Raw genomic sequence first — 26,311 nt, 5'->3', positions numbered from 1 at the left:
CTAATCGGCGTGGGTGGGTGGGTCGTGGGTCCCTAACCCTAACCCTTTTTTTATCAACGACTGGAAATTCTCGAAACCGACAAGACCTAAGACCTACCCACGACCCACCCACCCACGCCACGGGGTATTGCCAGATGGCCACCCATCCAAGTTCTAACCCCGTCCAATAAGGCTTTACTTCCTCTGAGCAAGCCGCGACACTATCACATGAGATCGAGGTTATTTGTGTCAGAACGAGATGGCGTCCGAACGCTGAAATCGTAAGGGATCACGATCGATACTCGATGGGAATCCCGCAGGACTGACACGAATATAATGCTTTCTCCTCGAACGAAAAAATAAATTGCCAAGACTTTCTGGTATCTTGCCATTTGATGAACCACATCAAAATATCACATAAGTGTAAAAGACGGAACACAACAACAAAAACAGTTTATTTGCACTCGTCTTACCTTGTTAAAATATTCTTCTTTTTTTTTCAATTCATTTAACACAGAGTACTAGCTGGCTAGAATAACCATAATAGAAACAGGCACGATACGGGGCGCTCTAGAGATGACGTTTCCAATTTCAAAGGACCTGCTTGAAGTCTGTTTGATGAAGGCAGGAAATAAATGAATCGTTTTTACTGACCTGATAAATTTATTTCCAGGTCCAGATGTTTTTGAGCCTTGCCAAGTGTTTACGGATTGTCACACGTTTGACAAAACCAGCTTGGCGGTATGTAAATTGTTGAGCAAATCATTTTCGCGGAAACGTAATTGCGATTATTGTAAATGTGGTTGGAGCTGGAAATCTGTCGGACAACGGGCAAAACACTGGGACAAAATAGTTCAACAAACAAGTTCATAATTGCAGAAAAACAACTGAAAATACGAAGAGGAAAATCAAAGGAGGAGAAGAAATTCTACGAAATAACTATTGTAGCTCAGCGGGAAAAGTGCCCCAAAGTCTTTAGGAATAATCTAAAATTTCTCTTGGCTTGTTCGCCATAAATAATACATTTTCGATTTTAATTTGCGTGTTGCCGAAGAAAACGTTGGTTTGAATCTGCAGGCGTTCCTGACCGCGAATTACAATGAAGCGTTTATTCCTCAGATATCTCTTTCTTGGCGAGATGATAACTTGAAAGCTGAAATCAAGCAAAGCGTTTCAAATAAGGTATGTCAGATACTTGTTACTGACTTATGATTCATCATGAACGACCTTGCAAGCGTCACAGTATACAGTGCAACGCTTGCGTTTATTTGCCAGGTAAATTAGTAGGTGTATAAGCGTAAGAAAACAAAAGGACTTTGTGTTATTCAGAGAAAGCGTTAAAAACTGGTGAGTATATCATGTTTAAAAAATGTCAAGTTTTTCAGATTTCATGTTAATAATCCTAGCATACACTTGCTCAAACGATTTTGTCGACGCCATATAACTTCCACATTGTCTTCCTTAGAAAGCTACGTCACATAACAGGCCTTTACAAAATGACGACCGCTAACACAACTTGCGTGCGTGTGATACTATATTTATCCATTTGCGCCGAATGTAAACAAGTCCTTTTCAAATAAACACTGTTAAATTTTCAATGTTGGATTTTCCGTTCAGTTCTCAACTAAACATTCAAACTAAAACTACAGACTCCAGATGATCGAGTCCCCAGCATATATATGAATACTAAACTGTTCATTGGTAAGATCCTAGGAAAAAAACTTTATATGATCATGTTTCGGGCTTAGTGTATCCTATGCCAGCCGTAAGACACTTCAGAAGAAGCAGTTTACGACCACCAACAGGTAGTAGTGAAAAACAACGCGCACTCCATCAGTATTCCTCTTTATTGATATTCATCTACTTAGCAGCAGAATTTTGCCCGGAGTCCGCGGCTGCCATATATTAGCACAACACCAAGGTATAATGCACAAAAGGTTCTTTTTTGGTTGTGTAGATGCTCAAAGGCCACTCATTGGCTCCGACTCGTTTTCCATAAGCAATATTTCTTACGCTGACAGGAAAGAATGAATGCGCGAAATTTTTCATTTAATGCTCAATCAACTATACCCTAGCTAGAATATTTGTCATTTATTTGCATTCTACCTGTCTCACTTGGAAATGTAAGCAATGATATTTTCTGCTGTTGACTTTTTTTTAATCACACGCTTTGTGATTTCCTTCTTTGGATAACTGGTCTTTTAAAATGCGATGCAATGTCCGTCTTCAAGTCATTTGGTGGCTATTTTGCCGGTAAAATCCGATTTCAGGTTGAATCCGTTTTTACCTAGATTATTAAATTGGTGATCCCCGTTTTACCTATTGTAGGTTGAATGTGCACGCATGCGAATTGACGAAACTTTTTTGGAGCCTAAATTTAAGCCTAGAGAAAGTTATGGTCAGGTTAGGAGTAGTTTTGGTTATTATATATACATGTATGGATATTAATTGACTTATTACACAAAAGTAAATAATAAAAAGAGCTGTGTTAAGTTGAGCATGTTCGTCGTTGTAGTGTAGTGGTGAAGACACAGGGCTACAGATCTGGAGTGTCCGAGTTCGAGTAACGGTAAGTGCATAGTTCAGTTCTCTGTTCCCTTACTATATTACTTACTATATTACTATAAGTAACGGTAAGTGCATAGTTCAGTTCTCTGTTCCCTTACTATGTTGTAATGTTGAGATTGAAGGGATAAGTGTATGAATACAGAAACCGATACTAAGAGCTCGACGGAAGGTATAGGTGTTTTCAGTCCTTAAGGGTGGGGGAGTGCATATTCATCCTAGGTAAAATGAGGATCACCAATTTAAAAATAGATTCATCCTGAGAACGCATTTTACCAACAACATCTACACAGGCAACGTCAAGTTATTAAACATCGCAAAGATTTTGGCGCAGAGACAATTGTTTTTAAACAAATGTTTATTATTATTATTATTATTATTATTATTATTATTATTATTATCATTATTATTATTATTATTTAGCCATAATTGTTCAATGAATAGACAATTCCATAACTGCCATGCTATAGCCTAGTTATTTATTTAACAATCTGACATTTGCTTATGCTTCTCTTTTAAGAACGACCTGCAGCCATGAAAATTTTTTTTTAATTCACTGGCTGATAAGGTAACACCTGTATCAGCCCCACAAAATCTGGCCCTTCAACGCTAGAAATTGTTTGGAGAACAGATGCAATTTGGATAATTTTTGGGTAACTGAAACTTCTCCTAAAGCGAGTCCAAGTAATTTAGAGGTCCTTGTTATATAGAACTAACAACCGTGACTGTCACATAAATTAGGCATTTCGACTCGCATTTTAAACAGGTCGAGCTTCGTTTGACAAGTCTCAGTACTTAGTCTTTTAGACTCTCTAATCATATATTGAAATTCCTTTAAGCCTTTATTTCAAGAACTCAAACTGAAATAAAATCGAGTTCATGATTGAGTTTTGTTTGCCTACCCTCCTAGCTTCTGCATTTTACTGTCGGTAAAATTCTGAAGGCCTTCATTTAATTAATTGTTATTACGCCTTAGAAATATCTCAGGGAAAGAGAGAAGAAATTGTGACACTTCCAACGATTAGAAGACGTAAACAAATCCAAAAATAACACTTCAGCTGGATTCTTTTGAAAAATAATCAAGTGAATAATTCTTTAAAAATATATTGGTATCCAGATAAGAAAGTCGTCCCCTGGACTGTAACTGAATAGAAAGCTACGACATATCTCCGTTAACGTCAACATTCAAGGTGTCTATTGTGCAAGCCTTATCAAACGCAATAATGGACAGCAAAATACAGTCAAGATTCCTATAGACCAGAACAAAGCACCTATAATGAACAACTTGTCGATCAAATCGGCAAGAAATCCAGGGGTTACGCCAGGGAGTGTAAAAAATCTATACTTGAGAATTGTCATTGCTGGCGTCATGATGATACAAGCGTAAAGGAATCCGGCAAATAAAGAAGTTGTTGCTCGGATTATGAAGACATCACATTCATCCGCTCGACTCCAACGAAAGAAAGATGAAATAGCCTTCCAAAGGGTCGTTAGGCATATTGCTACAATTAGCAGTGTCAGAGCCTGAGTACTTGGAGCTAAAAGAGTTTCGAGATATTCCTGAGAATCACATTGTGGATCCACTGTGCACTGCCAACAGATTAACCCATTTGTGCCCCTCCTTAGAAGATAAAGCTCGATTGCAATGGTAGAGCAAGGAATATCCTGAATAAAGTTTGCGGCAATGGTAAATCCAATCTTTCCTTTCACTAGATGGTCCCAATTCTCTTGAAGAAAGTCAGCTTCCATTAGGGAAAATCCAATTGTTGCGAGCCACAGCAAAAAGTGCAGAGAGAAGATAATCGAGGCAACCACAGTGAACGTCAGATAAATATCAACTGTCGTAGTATACTGTTCAAAAAGTTCAGTCACTTTATTTGGCTTGAATTCTGAACTGGAGCAAAATTCCAAAGGTAGAACTGTTAGATTCCTTCCTCTTGACTTTTCAGTTGCATTTATGGCTTCCAGATTAGAAATATAATCCTCGTAAATAGTCTCAGACTTCGAAGATTCAAAATAAACGCCGTAATTGCAATAAATGTCGAATCCTTGTAAAACGAGAAAAATAAGAAATTCTACTAAGATGCCTGCATTAAAACCACCTGGAACAGCGTTTTGATTTTTCTGAACTGTCTTTCTTGCCATTATGAAATCTTCGCAGTTTGACAGCTCTCTGGCTGTAATCAAAAATTTGAAATGTCGTGTACCTCTTGGAAGTTTAAATTTAAACACCTCCCAGGAAATGGCAAAGCTTCATTTATATGCATTAAATATTGATTAGCTTAGGCCCCGTGCATTTTTGTAAGCCCAATGTTTCCTTACAGCGTTTGGGAAAAGTCTTTAAGGAGACGCGTCTTGGAGAAAACCGCGCTTTTATACTTTAGTATGACAGAACTTCACTTATGCGAGAACGCCCTTCCTAAAATGTGACAAGTGTTGTTGGGCTCGACTGATTGTTCAAAGCTGTTCTACAGTCACTGAGGTAATCGTTCACATTGACATAATTCCCAATAGTCGTTTCTTGCCAACTGTCTCTCGATACTTTGTCATTAGTAATATCCCAATGCGAGTATGGACAATTTACAAGGGCTTACAACTTACAGTTTACAAATCGGTGAACGAAAACGAACCATTTGGTTATCGATTGCCTACGAGTCTTTACAGAGAAAGATTTATTAATCTTGAAAATGTATATATATATATATATATGTACGACCATTTTGGGAACAAGCATGTTTCCCAAAGCAAAATGGCCACGTAGGGAGTTGTGTGTATCTTTTAATAGCACAATTCCAATGTTTTTTTTTTTGTATGGAATTGGTCATCTGTGTTGTAAATGCTTAAAGCAGGATTCAGAAGAATTACATTGCCTATCAAGTTGTAATATTATCTGTCACCGAGTTCGCACCAGTTCAAAGACAGGTGTTGTATTTTATGACGCGCTTGTTATGAAATGCTTGTGGCTTTTAGCCACACGTTCTGGGTTTCGACAAGCAGATAACATAAAAGTCATTAATGTGAGTGGTATCTGCACTCGATATGGAAATGTAACGTCAAGTGAAGCTGTTTTCTATTGCATGAAGACACTCGAATTTGTTTCAAGGCTTCTGTTTATTCAAATGATTCTGGAAACAAGTAAACAGCGTTTTGCCACCAATTGAATGATTTACCTTTGTTTTTCGGCGTCGTCCTGTGCGGTATTTACTCAACATTTCCCAAACCATTAAACTTGAATTGGATTGCAGCATCGCGAAAGGAAAAATCTGCCAATGATCAGTAACAAATAACAATAATACTAAGATAGAAAATTCATTTACGGAATAAATTACTGTGTGTATTGTGGACACTTGGTGATATAAAGAAAATGTATGCCGTTAAATAACAACATACAGCAGTTTTCTGGAATGCGTTTTGGACTTGGAATCGTCTACTGACTTTATTTCAAAGAGAATAACAATTGGCAATGGTATAAGTTAAACAGAGAGACTTCTCGGCTCATTACTCCCTGGAGCTTTTATGGCAGTAATTTTAACATTTGCCTTTAATTCTTTTATTTGTTGGTTAGATTATTGCAAGTATCCAAGTTTTCGTTTCACGACAACGAACAGCAGGGGTACGCCCTGGACTGTCAATTAAGTAGAAAACTGTTGAGGATTATTTTGTAGCTAGGAGGGCTAAGAGGGTGCTTCTTTAGAATTCTACTTTTGTATACCAACGGCTTTTAGTTATTCCAAAATGGTACTTCAGAACGATATTTCACAAGTATATCGTAATTTATCTTCAACTTGTTTCCTGAGTTCCACTTTGCCTTTACCACTGAGCTCTGCTTTAACAAGATCTACATTTAATGTTCTTGATTTTCAGTGTTGACCGTCATCTAAACCTTTTCATGGCTGACGAAGACTCTGATAACGCTTCTCAAGACCTCATACGAAATCTTCTAGAAAAAATTCAAACCATACGAGATAAGATCAGCAAAAGGAAGGAACATTTGGAAGAGGTTACAGAAAAGTACCACAATGAAGCAAGGCATCTCCAAGGAATACTGTCAAAGCTTCGGGACCTCGAAGACTCTTTTAATGCTGGTGAAAAGATAAAGGATGAATTTGTAGAATTCTGCAATTTGATTGACAGCAGGTGTCATGACGTCACTGGAAGATTGCAAAACTTGGACGACATCTTGGACACGATAAGAGAGGAGGAGGAGAAAGGGCCACGTCTTGCAGATCGTGTCCGAGGTATGGACATAAAAGTACTTTCAACAAGCGAGGGTCATAAAGAATTCTTGGACTTGAAACTAGAGGTGGATGAGTGGTATGATACTCTTCGCCAAAGGTTTAAAGACGGTAAGAAACGGAAGCTGTCCCTGATCTCAAAAGTCAATGTTGAAGATGTTAGTCAATTGCTGAATGCTTGGAAAAAGGCTTCTGAAGTTGCAAGAGAATACAGTAGAATGTTTGCACTGATGAAGAAAGACATGGAATCTAATGAACAGTCCCTAAGAGCAAAAATGGAGAAAATACAGGCTAAGGCAGAAACAATTAATGAAAGGAATAAGACCCTAGACAGCGAGATTTCACTTCTGCAGGACAAAATAGTAGACGCAGAAGCAACGATCCTCCAAAATCAGACAGTGCAGGAAGAAATTGCGGAAGATCTAAGAGGGAAGGTAAGAGATCTCAGTGAGCAATTAAGAGATGAAAAACGCATCAACTTTGAAAAGGAAATGAACGTTGATGAACTGAAAGGAAACGTTAAAGATCTGACGACGAGAGAGGAGATGAACAAACAGAAAATTGCTCTGCTGGAGGAGCACAATAAGATGTTACAAGACGATATAGAAGCCTTGCAGGAGCGACTTGCAAGGGGAGAACAAGGAAAAGACGAAGCTGAGGCACTGCTGTTGGAAATACAGAAGGAGTTAAATGTCCTTGACGATGCAAGAGAGGAATTTGATAATAGTGTGGGGAAAGATGACACAAATGATTTCAAACGTGTTAATCAGCTTGTGCAGACGCTCAAAAAGAAGCTGGATGACAATGAAGGTTACATCCAGAACTTGGAAAGCGAAATAAAAGGAGAGAAAGATCGCAATATTGAAAGTATCGAAAGGAATAAGGCTTTGCATGAGGAAATTTTACTCCTGCATAACAAAATATTGGAGGCTGAAAAGAAGATTCTTCTTAATCAGAACAGACACGATGAAATTACAGAAGACCTGAGAGAGAAAATGAAATACCTAAACATGCAACTAAATGACGAAAAACGCACTGTCTTTGAAAAACAAATGGAAGCGGATGAGCTAAGAGTTAAAATAAACGATTTGGAGACAAGAGAGGAGCTGAACCAACAGACGATTGAAATGCTTAAGGAGCGTCATAAACTGTTAGAAGACGATGTAGAATCATTAAGAGAGAGACTTTTGGAGAGAGAAAAAGGAAGAGATGAAGCCGAAGCAATTCTTTTTGAAATTCGAAAGGAATTAAGTGTTCTTGAGGATGCAAAAGAAAAAGGAACAAGTGACACAGAGGACTTTCAAAGAGTCAATCAACTTGTCCATATTCTTAAGAAGAAGCTGGAAGACAATGACGTTTACATCGAAATTTTGGAAAGCGAAGTACAAGCAGAGAAAAGTCAAAAGAACGAAAGCATCGAAAGGAACAAGGCATTAGATGACGAGATCTCACTTCTTCGGGACAAGATTGTAGAGGCCAAAGAGACGATACTTCGAAATCAAGCCATCCATGATGAAACTGCGAAAGATCTTAGGGAAAGGATGACAGACCTAACTAAGCAACTAAATGAAGAAAAACGCATTGTCTTTGAAAAGGGAGTGGAGGTCGAGGAGATCAAGGGAAAAGTAAACTTCCTGGAGACAAGGGAAGAGCTGGGCCAACAGAAAATTGAAATTCTTGAAGAAGAGAATAACCTGTTGAGAGCAGATATTGAATCTTTTCAAAGGCAACTCTCAGAGGCGCAGAAGGAAAAAGAAGAAGTAGAGTCACTGCTCATTGAAATGCAGAGAGAATTAAGTGAACTAGAGGATACCGAAGAAAAAGGATTAAACATCGCGGGCAACGGTGACTCAAATGACTACAAGCGTCTTAATCAGCTCGTCCAGACACTGAAGAAAAAGCTGGAAGATAATCAGACTTTTATTGAAAATTTAAGAGGTGAAATACAAGCAGAGAAAGATCTCAACAGCGAAGGCGCCCAAAGGAATACAACCTTAGTTGACGAAATCTCGCTTCTTCGGGACAAAGTTGTGGAATCCGAAGCGACGATTTTGAAAAATCAAGCCACACATGATGAAATCACTGATGATCTGAAAGTTAGAGTAGAAGACCTGAATAAACTGTTGAGCGATGAGAAATACGTAAATTTTGAAAAGGGAGTGGAAGCTGATGAACTCAAAGCAAAAGTAACAGATCTCAAGGGAAGAGAAGAGCTGAGCGAACGCAAAATTGAAATATTACAGGAGCGCAATAAACTCTTACAGGAAGACATAGAATCCTTGCAGGAGCAACTTCTTGAGGGAGAGAGAGGAAAAGACGAAGCTGAGGCGCTTCTGTTTGAAATACAGAAAGAGTTAGATGTCCTTGACGATGATAAAGAAGGTGAAGAAATAATTGGAGGCGTCACAAAACACTTTGCTCGAGTTCGTTTACTTGTCCAGACGCTGAAGAAAAAGTTGGAGGACAATCAGGGTTACATCCAAAACTTAGAAAGTGAGATAAAAGGGGAGAAAGATCGCAACACCGAAAACATAGATGAGATTGAAAGACTCCTTCGAAGGATAGAGTCCGAAGAAAAGGAAAGGAGGAACAGGGGCAGCTGATAGAAACAATCCGTAATTTGTTGGACGAAAATGAAAAGCTTGCGGCTGATCTTGAGTCACAAAACAAGGCCTTGAATGAAGATATCGCAGAAGAAAGAGACAGAGTTATGGAGTTACGAGGAAGAGTGGGGGAACTCCAGCAGACCATCAATGATGAAAAAAGGGTTAATGTTGACATGGAAATGGAAGTCTCAAAACTCAAGAACCAACTAGAAGACGAAGAATCTAAGAACGAGCTCAGTTTAAAGAGAATTGAACTTCTCCAGCAAGAAATCAACAACTTACTTCAAACCATCAAAGAAAAAGTAGGAACGCTTGAAGAGTTACGTTCTCAGGTTTGTGACTATGAAGACCTCAAAGACAAATTAAAAGCTGAAAGACAAAGAAACGAGGATAATGTTCAAAGTGTCATGGAGCTACAAAACAGAGTTGTTAGAAATGAGAAAATACTTGAAGAGAAAGAAGAAGAAATAAGAAAGATAACAGTGGAGCTAAAAATTACGCAAGAAAAGTTAGAGAATGCAGAGAAAGAGTTGGAATGGATCAAGGAGAATAATAAATTATTATCGGGGATCCTTCAAGAAAAAGACAGAAGTTTATTGGAGAAGGAGGAAAGACTTAAGCAAGCCTTGGCGAATCTTAACTCAGAGCGCACAGTGCAAAATGAATATTCAGTCAAATGCGAAATGCTGGAAAAGAAGATCTACTTGACAGAATCTGAGAACAAAGAAGTAACAAAGGTTGCCGAACTCGCCGAAAACGAATTGAAGAAAGAAAAGGAAAGGAATGCCGAGAAAGATGAAGAGCTTAATAAACTCAAAGAACTAATAGAGGAAGAACGCCAGAAGAATCAGGACAGTCAACGCTTTATCCATGATCTTGAGGAACAACTTTCAGACGCAGATGCTCTGAACCAATATAACCAAGGAATCAAATCCAATTCAATTGAAAACCTCATGGAGGCAGAAAAGCAAAATGAACAGCTTCTTAACATTATTGAGGAGATGAAAGAAAATGTAAATGAAAAAGAACTTGGAATTGAAGAGCTTGTAACGAGGTATGCTGTTGAAGAACAGAAGCTGAGAGACGAGGTGACACATCTTAAGCATCAGCTCGACTTCTCTAGAATGGATAACCAGACGAAAACAGACATCATAAAATATCTGAAAGACGAAGTTGATAGAATGAATAATGTAATGAGGATCAAAGAATCTGTTTTTGGAGTTGAAAGGAGAGGAAGCAATGAAAATGTATCGCAGCGTGTTCAAGAACTAGAGCAATGTCCTGATGCAAGTATCTTGCCAGAGTACGAAGATCGACTTGGTGAAGAGCCCGGCAAAGAGCTAGATGAACAGGAATCGGATGTCCAGGAGTTCTTAGAAATACTTGAAGGAGAAAAGCGAAAAAATATTGTGTACGAGGATATGATTCAGCGTCTTGAAGAAATGGTGAGGCTCAAAGACGTGTTATCGAACACTGATGAATGCGATTCAGGAAATACAGAACGAGCCAATGAGACAAGAAAAGAACTCTACTTTAAAACAGAGGAATACAAGGACAAAAAACACGGATACATGCACGAAGAGGTCATCAGATTGGGAGAAATAATAGACGATCTTCGTGGCCGACTGAGAGCTGAGCAGAGACAAGTCAAAGATCGAGACCATCTTATTTCTCGACTAAACGAAGCCAACAAGAGAGATCTTGCGAGGAACGAAGATCTCTCTGGACAGTTGCATGCAGTGAAAGAAAGGGCGATGCAGCAACTGCGACATTCCGAGGAGATGACGAAGAAGGTTGAAGACGGACAGAAATTAATTAGAGATTTGGAAGTACAAGTTGAAAAGGAGAAACTTCGTGCGTCTACTATTGAATCAGTATTAGCTACTGAGAAAGGAAAATCTACAGAAAAGAAAGAAGTGACGAAAGATTTAAAACGGAGGGTTGAAGAATACCAGAAAACTGTTAACGATATTAAAGGGAAAGTTGATAAGATAAATCGACATTTGCATTGCATGTCACCAGGTGGACACGACTCACCACGCGTAGGGGCTCCTGAGGCTTCAATGAAAAGAATAAACGAGAGGCTTGCCTCGCACAGTTCTTTCATTCGAGAACTGAAAGCGAGTGTAAGCGCAGTGGAAGAAACAAGCAAAACCATTCGAGAAGAGCTGAGGACGCATACCGACAAGAACACTAAACAAGACAGGAAAATTGAAGAATTATTGGGAAGATCTTCTGAGTATGATAACCTTGTAGTTGAGATGAAACAAGAGCTTGGAGAAATACGAAAATCTTACCAGGAATTAAGCGGAGACTTAGCACCTGTTAAAGATATCCATGCATCCGATGGCAGACCAGAAAGTCCAACGAAACTCTTACGAAGTATGCCGGAACATGAACTTATGAAACAGATGTCAAACTTTGAAGAGTTGTTAGAGGCGTTATTCTCGGAAGAAGCTCGCAGGATCGAGGAACTGCAGGATAAGTTGGATGAAGTGTTTCAGAAAAATATTGAGTTTTCGTCCATTTTGCTCGAAATAAAAGCTAACTTTGAAGATGATAGATCAAAACGAGTGCCTTGGGAAGTTGAAAGAGACGAACTGAAAACCACAGTTTCGAAGAGCGAAGCCAAAATAGATCATTTGGTCTCGACTTTGGAAAAAGAAGAGATGGAAAAAGAGAAACTGCGTGAAAAGATTCAAGGTATGGAAGACGAAGTTAAGGACAAAGAAAAGTTGTCACATACCCTACAAACAGAAATTCGCGAAGCAGAAAAGATTATTAAAAAGCTCGAAAAAGAACTGAAGGAAGAGCAAAAGCTTAACTCGGACTTACAAGAGACGATGATTAAAGAATTGGATGAAAATCTACAAGACAGTAAGAATAAACTGGAAGAAATCAAAATGCAAGCAGATCAAGAGTTGCAAAAAACGGTCGCTTTATCAATGGAAGAGAATTCAAAGAAAGAGGAACAAATAAGAGAGCTGGAGAATGAAATGGAGAAGCAAGGTCATCTTCTGGAGGAATTAAGGTCTTGTTTGGAGAAAGAGCAAAACAGCGTGTTTGAACTGAACGAGCGCCTGGAGATCGAACGAAGTAACTCCGCTATGAAGGAAAACATGATCGCAGATCTTAGAGAAAAACTAAAAAGTGAGATAGAACGAAGTAAAGAGCTAAGCAAGGTTATCATGGAAGCTGAAGATCGAACACTCAGACTAAGTGAAGCTCTCACTACAGAACAAGTCCGCGGAGTTGAACGAGAGGATGCCATGAAACACCTGCGAGAAACATTGAAAGTGGAGGAAGGAAGGCTAAGTGACGCTACCGATGCTCTGGAGGAAGAAATGCAGCGAACCAAACACTTGAAAGAGAAGCTGTCTTTTGAGCAGCTCTTGAAATCGGAATTCGAAAGGGAGCTGGACAAAACCAAAACAAGTCTTGCTGAGGAACGAAAGGCAAAGGATACTGTACTGGGAGAACTGAACAGGGACAAGAGTTCCTTGTACGAGACTGGAAACAAGCTGAAAGAGCAAGAGGATACAGCAAAACAGATGAATAATATCATGGACGAACTCAAATCGGAGCTGGACACAGAAAGAAAATGTTACCAGATCCTTACCGCTCGGCTTCAATCAGAGCAAAACCGCATAGTTGAGTTAGAGATAAAGCTCAACAAGGCAGAGACAGTAATAAACAGTGACAAAAGTCTTCTGGATAACCTCAGAGAAAACTGTTTGCAAGTGGAAGAGAAACAATGTGAAGTGCTAGAAAAGTTAGAGAAGGCTGAAAAACTAATCAGAGAGAAAGACGAAGAGATTAACACGCTGATAAACGAACTGGCAGCCGAAAAGATTCGTGTGGAGGAACTTCTAGCTGACCTGGAAAGTGAAAGGCTCTTCAAGTCGCAGATGGAGGAGAGGATCAAAGAGTTAGAGGAAACAACAACCAGAGATGAGCTTCTTTTTGAAGAGCTTCGACGCAAGATAGACGCCGAAGCGATAAAAAATCGCGAGATTGCAGAGCAGTGTGACCAGGAAAGAATGAAAGGTCAAATGCTTCAGAAAAGAGTTAGAGAACTTGAAAAACATGTTGCCCAAGATAGCGAGACTTTTGACGAACTTAAACGAAACATTGAAGCTGAAAAAGAGCAAAGTCGAAAATTAGATGAAATGCTTCAGAAAGAAAGAAATGAAACTGTACGACGTGACAACATTTTGACTGACCTTGAAGGACAGCTGCACATGGAACGAATAGCAAGAGACGAGGTCACAGGACAATTGGAATATGAAAGAAAGTGTAATAGCGATTTGCACGATCAGTTACGATTAAGTCGCGAGGAAGAATTTAACAGAAAGGAAATAGAAAGAAAGCTCACAGAAGAGATGAAATATGAAATGCAAGAGAAGATAGCAATACAGGCCCAGAAAGCAGAGGAGCTGGAGTCCATGTTGGAATCAGAGCAGTTCAAAGTGTTTGAGAAAGAGATTTCCAGGAGCGAATTGCAAAACACCTTGGAACAAAAAGACCGCTTGCTTGGCCAAGTGGCAGATGAACTTGCAAAAGACTTGGAAGACGGTCAAAGTTCAACTGACGATGAAAAGGAGTCACGTGATCGCAATGTTGTCGATGGATTGGGTAGAACAAGAGGAGATTTTCAAGAAAAGAAAAATCAGTATGATGACCTGTTCGATGCGATTTTAGCAAGGAGGACTATAGAGAAGAATGGAAAACAGAAGTCGAGGGAGCGAAAAAGACGTCTTGTTGAGAAGGAATCGCTCTTAGAGGATCTCAACAGAAAATACGAGGAAGAACGAAAGCAAAAGGTCGAAAGAGTCCTTGAACTTCAGGAATATGAAGAGAGGATCACGCTATTTCAAAATGAGCGAGGAGCATATCGCGAAAAATCTGAAAGGCTGCAATACGATTTGGAAAGCGAAAGGAATCGAAGCCATGACTTTGAGACTTTGCTCGCTGATGAGCAGAAAAAAAACCACGATCTAGACGAGTTAGTGAGATCACTTGAAAACAAGGTAAACGAAGGCTTCAGTCGTATGCATGCAACTACAGAGCAATATGAAGAACGGATGAGAGAGAATCGCGCCAGACAGGAAGAAAATATAAAGCTACGAAACCTCTGTGGAGTTCAGCAAGATAAAATAGAGCAACTCCATAAAGAATTGGAGGGTATCCGGATTCTGTGCCAAGAAAAAGAAAACTTTGCTCAAGACGCCATTTGTCAAGTAAAGGATTTGAAGAAGGAATTCGATGAAGCTGAGCGAGATATCTGTGTCAAGGAAGTGGAAGAAAAGAGGAAAAGTGGGTCACAACATGACAACGATGCACCAATAGAAACAGCAAAGGAATCTCGCGAAGCTCTCAGCAGTTTGAGAGACGAGATTAACAACGTCAAAAGAATTATGAATAATAAGCTTAGGGAATTAACTGACCTGCGTAAGCAGCTAAGTGAAACTGGAGACGTAACTGACAGTGCATCGTTTAGGAAAATGCAAGAAAGGGCACTAAAAGCTGAGACACAGCTAAAGAAGCTTCAATCTTCCTATCAACTACTCCAGGCTGATATCGAAATAAAAAAGTTTTTAGTGGAAGAAGCTCACGCGGAAGCTAAAAGTTTGAGAAATGCTTTGAATGAGAAAGTTAGGATAATAATAGAACTTAGTAGCAGCAAGGAAAGCGACAAGGCATCGAGAACAAAAGAAGAATACAGGGATGAGAACGAAATCCACAAATTAAAATTGAATTTGTCCATGAAAGAAAAAGAAATCGAAAATCTCAGTAAGGAATACAAAGCACAACTCGCAAAGAAAGATTCGGAACTTCGAGATTTGGAGATGTCTGTCCAGGTTGTGAAATCTGTTTATCAAGGGTTGACAGTGGAGAAAGAAAGAGAAGATGCATTGAAGAATGCCGAGAAAATGCGAAAGAGCAAAGAGGACATAGGTACCGCGGTTGAAATGGTGGCAGATCTGAAAGAACAAATCGATACCCTGCAGGGGGAGATAGCAGAGCAACAACAGATAGCACAGAGCTTGAAAGAGGATGATAAGAGTGCGAAGTTACGAGGTGAGAATGAAAAGAATTACCTAAAGAGACGTACCAGCATACGTGGTGTTATTTCTACACAGATCGACGAAAAAGAAAAGAAATTAAAGCGACTGCAAACGCTGTTGGTTTCTATAGAAAACCGATATGGACGAGATATTTTACGACTAAGGGAAAGAGATGAAAACGGGGAGTCAACAAAGAGTGAAGAAGTAAATCTTTCAGCCACTTTGCCTCTGCCCGATTTAGTTGGAAATGCAGTTCAGTGTGCTGTCAAAGGGAACGATGAATCGACCATTGAATATGCCCATCCAGACCAAAATAACCAATCAGGAGTTGATGAAAACGTTCTCCTAAATGAAAAATCAAGAAAACCACTGGTAAAGTGGAAAACCTTTTTCGTATTTGTTTTTGCTGCAATTGCTCTCGGTGTTTTCGGTGTTGTTTTTGGATCAAAAGCATCCGGGCTTTGGCTCGGAGTTATTGCAGCTTCAGTAATCTCGATCTTTGTGTTTGTCAATCGCTTGGGGAAAAACGTGACCGAGGAGGGATCCCGTGGTGTGAGGTATCGAGAGAAAGAGTTGCTTGACAAAATCGAAGAAATGTCGATTCTTCGGGAGGGAGATGAGAAATTAATTGGAGAGCTTAAGAGGCAACTGCAGGACGAAATAGCCGACAAAGAAGTCAAACGAGTGGAAATGGAACAACTATTGGCCACAAACGACGCTATTTCCAGTTACGACAAGCAAAGAGATGCAGAAGAGTTCGAAGCGAGAATGAGGCAAGAGATCGAAAAAACAAAACTTTATGAGGCGGAAAAAAGCAAAAGAGGATTCGAGGAGTATAAGGTTTTACAAGAGAAAATTGACTACATGAGGCAACTAAGGGAAAGCGACATGATGGAGAGACAAGCTAAGATAGCGGAGCTTGAAAAGTTGGCTGTCATATCTGACGAAAGGAGAGAGTATGGTATCAAAGCTTTCAATATCCCTATCTCAGTCATTCCCATTTGCCTCGCAATATCATTCTTGCTATGCAAGCTGTCGGTTCTTCACTTCGCAGCTCCCTATGTGATGTTTGGGATAGCTGTCACCTTTTCTACTAACGCATGGCTCTCCAGAAAGAAAGTGGCCCAGATGTTACGATATGAGAGACAAAACTTTGAAGAACAAAACGAAGAAATGGACGAAATGACCGATCTCTTGGATAGACAGTTTGACGTGGTCAAATCCCAGAAGTCCGCAATCGATATGCTAATGAAAGAAATTGAGAAAGAAAAGCAGGAAAGGAAAGAAAAGCGAAATACACTGGCTAAGTTAATTTGGCAACTACAAGAACTGGAAGGTATGCAGCATATAATTTCTAAACAGTCCCCTAAACGGAAGGAGACAAAAGAGCTTGAAGATGCTGTACGTTCCAAAGCAGAGGAAAAAGCTCTAGAAAGAGCGAAGTTCTACAACAGTATGATAAACACATTGAAAGAGATAAATGCTGACGAAGAAGAAAATGGTGAGATGGCAGCTGATCTGCAAAACTCTGTACAAGAACTCGCAGATTTGGCGGAAGATCAACTTGAAGAGAAAAAGAACCTAGAGTGGGCACAAGAAAAACGTGAGCGTCCAAAGAAAAAGACAGACATTTCATGGAGAACAGTTACATTTGTAGCAGTCAATGTGGGAGTATTAGCTGTCTGTGTAGCACTGCAGTCGTACTTAGTTGCAGCACTTACCGCCTTTCAAGCATTGGTTTATTGTTTAGGAAAAAGAGAGGAGTCATTTGATCAAGTGATAGTGAAGCTGAGACGAGAAACAATTCGGAATCAATTGTTGCAATCAGAAAATCAGAAGCTTAAGAAATTACTGGATACAGAGAAGACTTACAAGATGTCTGATGAACTTGCTTTGGAAATCAAAAAGAAACAGAAAACAAGACAGTCAAGGAAGTCAAGCTGTAAATGAAGATGTACTGAGATTGAAGCACTTATGCTGTTCAATCGATTTTATTTTATTTGAGAAATGTGATGTTTGAACAATATTAGCAAGGATAATAATGTATTTCTATTGTGTGCAAATAGCACTCTGACGTAATCTATTGTCTATACAAAATAAATTGGTTGGTTGTTTGGTTGCTGCACTTTACAAAGAACTATAATTGGTCAAGAGAATCACGCCACTGGCATGGTGACTTCAGCTGTGCGTCTGTCCTCTAACAGATCAATCAAAATGCGTGTATTATTGAGCTTATTATATAAATAAGGATTTAACTATATATTGAGGAATTTTTTATATAAACGAAATATTTCTCTTTGACTCAGACGTTCTTGCCTGGGGCCCGTTTCTCGAAAGTCCCGATAACTTTTCGGGCCCGAAAAGCCATTTGTGAAACTGCCAACCGCTCGTTTTGGAAAGGCGACATTTTAACGTGTTTCCAAGCTAACTATAAGAAATATGTCTGTGAAGTTTGACGACTTAAATCCTCTCCGTTCTTGAGATACAAAAGGAATTGTGACACCCGAAAATGCCCCGAAAAGTTTCGGGACTTTCGAGAAACGGGCCCCTGGATAGAGCCCAGCACTAAAAGAAGGGGGAGAGTTATGTTGCATGGTTATGTTATGTTTTATTTATAGAATAAATTGCCGTTTAATTGTATAGGTCTAGTTTTTGGACTGCAGTTAAACCTGCCTGTTGTCTTTCAATATTGGCAAAGTATAATATTCCTATAAAATAACGCACAAAATGTTTTTTTTTCTTGTTGAGATTTTCTGAATGTATCATTACTTGTATTCCTTGCTATTAAAGGTGAATTTCTTTTTCACGATAATGGTTGTACAAAAGCCGTTCACCAATGTTACTTTCCTCTAGCTAATAAACACAGGGGTGTTAATTATAAGGTACACCACAAAAATTGTAAGATCCTGAAGAGAACACGCCAAAGGAGGGAAAAGGACCAAACTCGTTCCCAGAATCTCTCTTCCTTGCCTTCTTTTTTGAGCCAGAGAAGAGAGATTCTGGGAACGAGGCTGGCGAATAACTAACCTGGGAACGAGGTTGGCGGATAACTAAACAGCTAAGGCTAATCCTCTGATTCGCCATCCGTGCTACGTGTACGCAGTGAACTTATCCTTTTCAGTGGAAGTGAACATGTTCAGTTGACGCGAAATCACGTCTAAAGTACCAAAAACGAATTCCAAGTGAACACTATAATTCCTCTACTTTGCGTAATTGTTTCTCTTGTCCCGAAGTTGGTTACGGAGCAATGGGACTTTTACGGAGGCACGAATCAGTTTCATCAAACTGCACTATTTGAAAAGATTGAATCTACCCAACTATTTGTCGTGTAACGACATAGTTCTGGTACAATATGAAACACCAATAATTGCTTAACAAGACAAACTCATTGATGTGACGTAATAGGCGACCATGGTAACAAAGGAGCTATCTAAAAATGCCCCATTATTTCTTTTAAACGCTTTTATCCAAGCCTGCTAATTACTTTCCAGAAATGAAAATTGGGGGTCACCCAGTATAATGCGTTTTTAGATGGCTTTTTGTTTCCATGGTGACCTATTACGTCACATCAACGAGTGCACCTTGTTAAGAAATTACTGCCGTTTCACTTGGTACCATAACATATCCGTTTTGTTAGACAGTGTTGTAGAGTTGATCCTTCCAATAAAACCCCTAAATGTTTGAAGCTGGACAAGTGTGAGCCACCTTAAAGTGCACTTGATTTAATGAAGGCAATTTTTCCGAGAAATTGACCAAAAAAGAAAGCCAAGATTTTTCATTACATGTCGAGCTACGGATATGAAACGGATCTCTAAGTGAAAGATCATCGCAGTTACTTGTGAAACAAGAGCAGTTGTTGCAAAGAAACTTGATAAACATCCAGGCCTGGTTCCGGGCCATCACATTTTTCTCAGGTTTCTGTACACTCATTGCCCAAAGTATTTAATTAACGACAATGACCTTTCGCTCAGAAAACAGTCCAGTAATTATATTATACCACATTGTGGCGAGACAATTTTATCCGGTGGAGAGATAATCCGATGCATTCACAGAACGTATCGGCTCAATATTTTTTCTTCTGCTTCAACAAAGCTGCCAGTTCATTCACTCCACCTAGGACTAGGGCCGAGAGAAACAAACTCTTCTCTACGGGGGTAGACTAAGGTTTTGCCTTCCGCTGCACAAGCTACAACATTGCCACCCGCTTTCATTCTCTATTGCTATCCAAGAAAGGATAACTAGTAAGGAATCCGATGATGATTACTCAACAGTGGAATGAAATGAGTCGAACTGCGAATTCACGACGCTCCCGAGAACACCTTCAGTTTAAACCTCAATTTGCTGCAATAGCCCACTTTCGTTGTATTAAAATTCAGTCCAAAACAAGAGGCGTCTTCTCGAAGCTCTGGGGAATAAATATATGGATTTATATGAGTTTATTCCCCAGAGCCTCGAGATTATGACTTTTTGTTTAGGACTTAATTTTTAATATATCGAAAGTGGGCTGTTGTAATCTCTTTTATTAACTTTGGTGCATCAAAATTTCGTCCAGATACATGGTGGCCCTTTTTAAAGTGGATTGCTATTCGTGTAACTCTAATAAAGTTTAAATAAGACTGTTGTGGGTGTTGTTGTTACTGTTGATTATTCACTTGTTATATATACATGCTGATATATACTTATCAGCATGCGAATAAAAGGTATAATCATAGACCTTGCTCTTGTAACGATGCCGCTAGAAGAGGACATCGTTGATTGAATGGCTAGTCTGAGTTCGCCTCAGATTCTTCAACCACTGCTTTTAACAATGATTCCTTTTACTTTTTTCCGTCTGATGTTTTTCGTCACTCTTCATGTCTTTCACTTGTAAATTCATTAAACACGAAATGACGTGTAAAACGCCAATTATATGTATTATTTCAAAAACGAGTAGGAATGCTTCATTGGATTTCCAAACGCGAGAAAACGTTTGAAACCACGAGACCGCAGGCCAAGTGGTTTAATGTTTTCGTGCGTTTGGAAATCCAATGAAGCACGACGCAAGAGTTTTTGTAATTACTTTTCCAACAAAAGAAAATAAAATTTCAATCACTTTTTTTCAAGTCAAATATTTTTTGTACACCTCATGGTTGCTCAGAAGCATGTGAGAATTGTGAGCAAACACTCTTTGCCGTGTCGGAATGGAGACTGTATAGAGCAGATTTAGACCCCCTAAAGAAGCTGGAAGGAGGAAGAAGATTGCGTAGCCAGTGCTGTTTCGAAGTCTACCATTATAAAAACAAATGTTTTAGTCGTGATTTGTGAACATGCAGATTAGCTATTTTGTGCTTGTTTTTGAAATTAATTGATTTCAAAGCACTTGTGTTTGCAATTATTGATTTCAAACCACATGTGTTTAAAATCCGTTTAGTGAATCAACAAGTAGTGTTTCGTTGGGTTTCAAACTCGATCAAGTGACCAGAATGGGGCGATGCAATTGGCTTATTAACTTATGAATTATTAACGAGTTTGAAAAACTCATTTAAAATAGGATTTTCCCTTGACTTTACTATTCCAAAGACGATGTGAAAATGTGCCAAACATCACGTTTTCACACTTGTTCTCTTCTGGTGATTCTCGTTCTTAGTGGAGGTAAGTAGCCAACATTACCAGATGGCATTTACAGTGAGCTTTTACTCACCGTTCATATACGAATCGTACTTTCGAGGAATGAAATTAATCTTCTGAATATTCCAAAAGTATACTTGTTTATGAATTTTGCACTCCTAACCAAATTTTAAAACTAAGGAACAACCACATCAATAGTTATAATTCCAGAAACTCTTTTTCTTCCTTTGCCCCTCAGAGGAATAACCAATACCAGGTGTGTTTTTTTTTTAATTGCTATCAAGGTCAAAGTTCATTTCTTTCCACCCAAGCGTCGATAAACAGTATTTAAGGCTAGGCACTCTGGTTGGCATTTAGTTATTGTGATAAGTCCCTCCATCACTTAAATCGCTAGACCTTTACTGGCTTATTAGTTTGTGTCGTTAGCCTAGCGACTGTTGAAAATCATACGAACTGAGTTAGAGCATCGAGTTGGAGACCGCCCAGTTGATCTATTTAAAAATTACCCAGTTCAATGCCAGTGGTTTCTAAGCCTTGACTGGCCTCCAGTCAAATTAAAACATCACACATTAAAACTATGGACAGTTTGTTAACACATGAGTCACAGTTGCCTTTGGCGATACCAGCCGAGTGTCTTTGGACACCGAGCATGAACGAGTGCGTAACACTCCGCCATTAATTATATAAATTCCCTCTAGTGGAACGACTTTTCTAGAACTTTTATCTTCCTATTTAAAAAAGATCGAAAAGTTGTTTTTTTCTGCTGGTAATTCAGAAGAACTAATGTTGTTAAGTTGAGAGAAATCTGCACGATGCAGCTTCTACACTTTTCTCTGTTGGCAAACATTAACATGCATGCGAAAGAGCATTAGAAAAGTCCACAATCACGCAAAACATCAATACAAAAGGAAACCACGTTGATGATGAAGTGCACGTGTGAAATGAGCAAATTTGAAAGAAAAAGATCTTCTTTTTTCACAACTAAAACCAAAATCACTTCAGTCTCATTAATTGGACGGTAAAATTAGTTTTCATTTTTCTCGATTTTATTCCATTGTTCTTTGTTTTTCATCCCGCTCTCCTTTGTTTTTATGCAAAATACGTTTCAACTTTCTTTGTTCATCATTATTGAATGTTTTTTATAATAGAAGGAGAGCACATTGTTATCAAAAAGTAGTCCACACTCAGGCACTTCACTTTAACAAATGAAAGAAATAAAGTAGGTGATAAGTTATGCTGTGCAAGAGGAGTAGTTTTAGTGTTTTTGAACCCTTTTCGCACCCTTTTTGCTGAGTACGCCATATTTTTCTTCGGATTCCACACCTTCGTAGCTGCACAAAGGTTTTTCGTCGGAATTAGTTCGTTGTCGATCACAGTTCCCTACATTAGAATTTTGTTTTCTTTGGTTTTACGTTTGAAACTATCTGTTGGGCAAAATAAGATACGTCCAGAAACGCCTGTAATTAGATGCACGCTGATTTCAATAAGCGTCACAAAGTGTCCCCTTGTTCTTCCCTCCAACTTCAACATCACTCATGTCTCGAAATACTGACAATTAACGTTGTTATAGACCTTATTCATAAATGGCAGTCACATTTATAATTCTTTTGTCCACGTGCAAATTAGCCTACCAAGCCTCATTTTAGAGCAAGAAATCTTTTCAATTCACCGTATGGTATCGAGGCTTGGTAGGCTAATTTGCACTTCGACAAAAGAATTATAAATTGACCGCCATTTATGAATAAGGTCTATATAGCCGAATTTTTTCCCCCAACAGCCGGCGCTCTCATTGGTTACTTCGATATCACATGACACCTAACAATAAAACTGTTCCCGCCAAAGGTCTCTGAGCGGGCAACAGTGCAAAATCTATGACGTCAGAGGGTTACAGTGCACTGTTACCCGCGAATGTTGACCGACGACCGCCGTTGTTGTTGCCATTGCACGGTTTTTTTTGTGCGATATAACAAATCACTTAATGATTGGTCCCTCGGGGAACAGTTCATTTTGTTTTCCTCGAATTTCAATGTTTCCCTCGGCTGCGCCTCGGGGAAACGTTGAGATTCTGGGGAAACAAACTGAGCTGTTTCCCTCGGGACCAGTCATGAAGTGTTTATTACAAAGTGTCCCGCAAATACTGCTCCTCAAGTAGGGATGAACGGCTGCATTTACCCTAAGCTAAAAATAACACTAATTTTAGTAATGAAAAATTAGGGTTAGTGTTGGTTAGCTCTCGTATAAGGGTCGTCAGAATACTGTGGGGCGGGACGACCTGTATTCGCCCTTTTGTCAATTCGCACCGACGAACTCACAAATCTTTCCCTTATCAACTCGTTTGAATAAACCAAATGTCAGCCAGTTAGGCCGTCCCCTTTTTTTTCGTTTACCGTTGTCCGACCAACCCATATTTCTGAGTTTAAAAAAAAGAAGTTATAAGGAAAGTAATGGCTTAGTAAAATATTTTTGAACTTTTAAACTGCGCAGAAATATTCCTGCGTTAATAAGCACTATCCATAGGAAATCCGAGTATCTCGAGATGCGCAGAATGTATGCGCAATAACAATAGTATGCATCGTCCTTAAAACCGGTGTAACAGGATGCAAATTTAACCCCTAACCAGTTGACCAGGCTACTTCCATGAAGCCTTGAGGCTTTCACTTGTTATAATAGGGCTTGAGAAAACTGAGGATACCTTCATAATATTGAAAACCGACCTTTGGTAAAATTGAAAAAGTTGTTAACAAATAAAAAAGAAAAGAGTTGTTGACTGCCTTTCTGGGTTAAGGATAAACATGATAAGGTGTATCTATTTAAGAACTGTGTAAGTTGTAAAACCAAAAGATCAGAGGACTTTTTCATGTTTAAGTATTTTGAGTAATTACTTCCATTATTTTATATATCAAAATTTTCAAATAGTCTTATATAATAATGTTTAGATATGTGATTTTGTTAATTGTATAATAACTCGGTTTTCGATAATTTTAGTTTGATAACTACAAGAGAACTGAATAAACTTTATTATTTATAACATACAATTTCGGCAAATTGCTAGTGAGTCCTGGGTCGTTCCAGGCCTTTGTGGGGACATACAGGTTTTTTTTTATGAACTTTTCAGTTTTAAATTTAAAGGGTTGTTAATAGACTTATTCGCTACTTTTTTGATACAAACGACGATTAATTTCCCTGATAAGTTCATTATTCAGTTTGCTATTGATTTGGACTTACATTCAAGTGTCTTCTTGTATTTCCAAGCCTCCAGCTCACCTGGAAGACCCTTACTGGTTGGATATTGGGGTCAAAATAGCGCAGGACCAGCAAATGGACCTGCTAACAATGAGAGACCTCTTAAAGACGTGTGTGAAACAACGAAGTACGACGTTCTGGCAGTCGCGTTTGTGGATAGCTTCTGGGATGTAAACAACAAAGGTACTTAAATTGTTTTCGGAAAGCAATTGAAACTGAAAAACTGCAAAAAATTATTTTCTGTGTGAATGCCCTGCACACAGCATAACCAAATAAATTAAAAATCCATTTGGGACGTCAGCAAGGAGAACGCCTGTCCTGATTGCGTTGGAAACTTTTTGAGCACTTTATGGTTTTAGAGAACTATTTTTCATTTCGACACTTTTTCGCTTTTAAGCGACATTTGACTCAGCCCTTTTTCTAGTTTTGGCAATCGTTTTAGCCCTTTCTTCGTATTCTGGGCTAGTTGTGAGCACGAGCAACATTTTGTCTTGAAGAACACTTTCAGGGCATAGTATCCGTGTTCAAGTTGCTCCAGTCCACACCCGGTCCAAAGTCCAATTCCGTGTTGGCTGTCCGTGATGGATTATCCTCCCCCCCACCCCCCTCCCACACCTCTATCGACCCCTTCTCAACTGACGATAAAACGGAAAATACAACAGTATCAATTAAAACCAAAAATGGCACATGTTTTCAAGATGGTGGACCATGAACGATCTGCTTCGTGTCATGATTTTAACGCGTTTCATGACAAATTTCTTGTGGAAAGTGTATCAAAACGTTGCAAATTTTGCTGTCAACATAATGATGCAAGTAGAACTTGTTTCCTTGTCTGTTTCAGATCAACTTCCCAGCTTAAACTTAAACGACCATTGCAGTACACCAGTTTCTTCACAATATCCAAAACTTCTTCGATGCCCCTCGATCCAAGAAGGAATAAAGGAATGTCAGAGGAGAGGAAAGAAAGTCTTGATATCTATTGGTGGACCGACTGGTGACGGCACTCTCCCCACTCCGGCCAAGGCCAAGGAGTTAGCGCACACTCTGTTCAACTTGTTTCTCGGAGGAAGTGATTATTCAGCGAATATTCGACCATTTGGAGAGTAAGTCACATCGCCGACTCTTAAATTTTTGACCAGGACAAAACAAATGTTTTTTTTTTTTTTTTTTTTGCTTTTGCAGTGCGAAAATGGATGGTGTTGATTTATTCATTGAAGGAGGCCGGAAGGATCACTACCCCGAGTTTATCAGGGAACTGCGCAATCTCATGGACAAGGATACACAGAAACATTACCTGATTACGAGCGCACCTGACTGTTTGTATCCAGACGCTTTTCTTGGACCGAAAACAGAAGGATCTGGTGGGGATCGTGATTTTGCATTGGCTTTACATTTGTCTTTGTTGATTGCGGTCCATCATTAATATTTATTTGTTTACTCATTTATTCATGGACTATTATACATACACTATTAGAAGTGCAGTTATCGGCATAATTTACAACAATTGTATTGAAATACTAAATACAATAGATTTAAGCTACGTAAAAAACCTAAGTGGGGGAAGTGAAGAAAAAGAGGAATTGGTATTAAGACCCCAAAAAGTTGATCAAGGTTCTTCTTAATCTGTGTAATTATTTATTTGATATGGACAAGGCAGGGGCCGTAATGGACTAAAAATGGGCAAGAGGGGTGCACACGAAATTGAACGTGAATATATATACCCCTAAGAATTAGTTCCTTGTTTTTGCTCTGCTTGCTCATTGTCAAAAAGAGAAGAACGTTACTCGGAAATTTCTTTTGTGTAGGATGGAAAGCTATGTATTTTGTAATAATAAAGTATTCTAGTTTGTCTCACGATGTGGTCACTTGTGATGTAGATAGCGACCTTTCGACTGCATACTGCTAGTCTTCATCAGACGATAAGGTCGACTGGTGACGCGTAACCAGTCGACCTCATCGCCTGATGAAGACAAGTAGTATACAGTCGAAACGTCGCTATCTACATCAC

The 26,311-nt window shown here is 39.1% G+C and overlaps 3 protein-coding genes across 3 annotated transcripts in view; all 3 read left to right on the top strand.

The window, feature by feature from the left end:
• The first annotated feature begins 1,032 nt into the window (after positions 1–1,032).
• LOC138006993 (golgin subfamily A member 4-like) lies at positions 1,033–18,259 on the top strand. Its single transcript, XM_068853648.1, is given in 3 exon segments — positions 1,033–1,161; positions 6,409–9,350; positions 9,353–18,259. Coding segments are annotated over 2 exon segments (10,968 nt in total). The 5' UTR covers positions 1,033–1,161; positions 6,409–6,433; the 3' UTR covers positions 17,404–18,259.
• A 2,764-nt stretch (positions 18,260–21,023) lies between these two features.
• LOC137972997 (uncharacterized) lies at positions 21,024–25,410 on the top strand. The gene is made up of 3 exons (XM_068819704.1): positions 21,024–21,084; positions 24,313–24,486; positions 25,145–25,410. Exons 1-3 carry the CDS (start codon positions 21,024–21,026, stop codon positions 25,408–25,410), a joined length of 501 nt encoding a protein of 166 aa, XP_068675805.1.
• The window catches only part of LOC138007077 (uncharacterized), a 5,737-nt gene continuing 4,726 nt past the window's right edge, over positions 25,301–26,311 (top strand). The window contains exons 1-2 of the mRNA XM_068853795.1: positions 25,301–25,406; positions 25,486–25,664. Coding sequence (XP_068709896.1) covers positions 25,493–25,664 — 172 coding nt within the window. The 5' untranslated portion in view covers positions 25,301–25,406; positions 25,486–25,492. The remainder of the gene's footprint in view (positions 25,407–25,485; positions 25,665–26,311) is intronic.

Source organism: Montipora foliosa, chromosome 1 (genome assembly GCF_036669935.1).
Source record: "Montipora foliosa isolate CH-2021 chromosome 1, ASM3666993v2, whole genome shotgun sequence".
Classification (NCBI taxonomy): Eukaryota; Metazoa; Cnidaria; class Anthozoa; order Scleractinia; family Acroporidae; genus Montipora; species Montipora foliosa.
This window is presented reverse-complemented; position numbering and strand designations above follow the sequence as displayed.

Excerpts from the sequence above, each read along its gene's own strand:
- LOC137972997 (XM_068819704.1), top strand. The coding sequence starts at position 21,024 with ATGTGCCAAACATCACGTTTTCACACTTGTTCTCTTCTGGTGATTCTC. Across the intron at positions 21,085-24,312 it reads GATTCTCGTTCTTAGTGGAG|CCTCCAGCTCACCTGGAAGA; the intron begins GTAAGTAGCCAA and ends TGTATTTCCAAG. Across the intron at positions 24,487-25,144 it reads CTGGGATGTAAACAACAAAG|ATCAACTTCCCAGCTTAAAC; the intron begins GTACTTAAATTG and ends TGTCTGTTTCAG.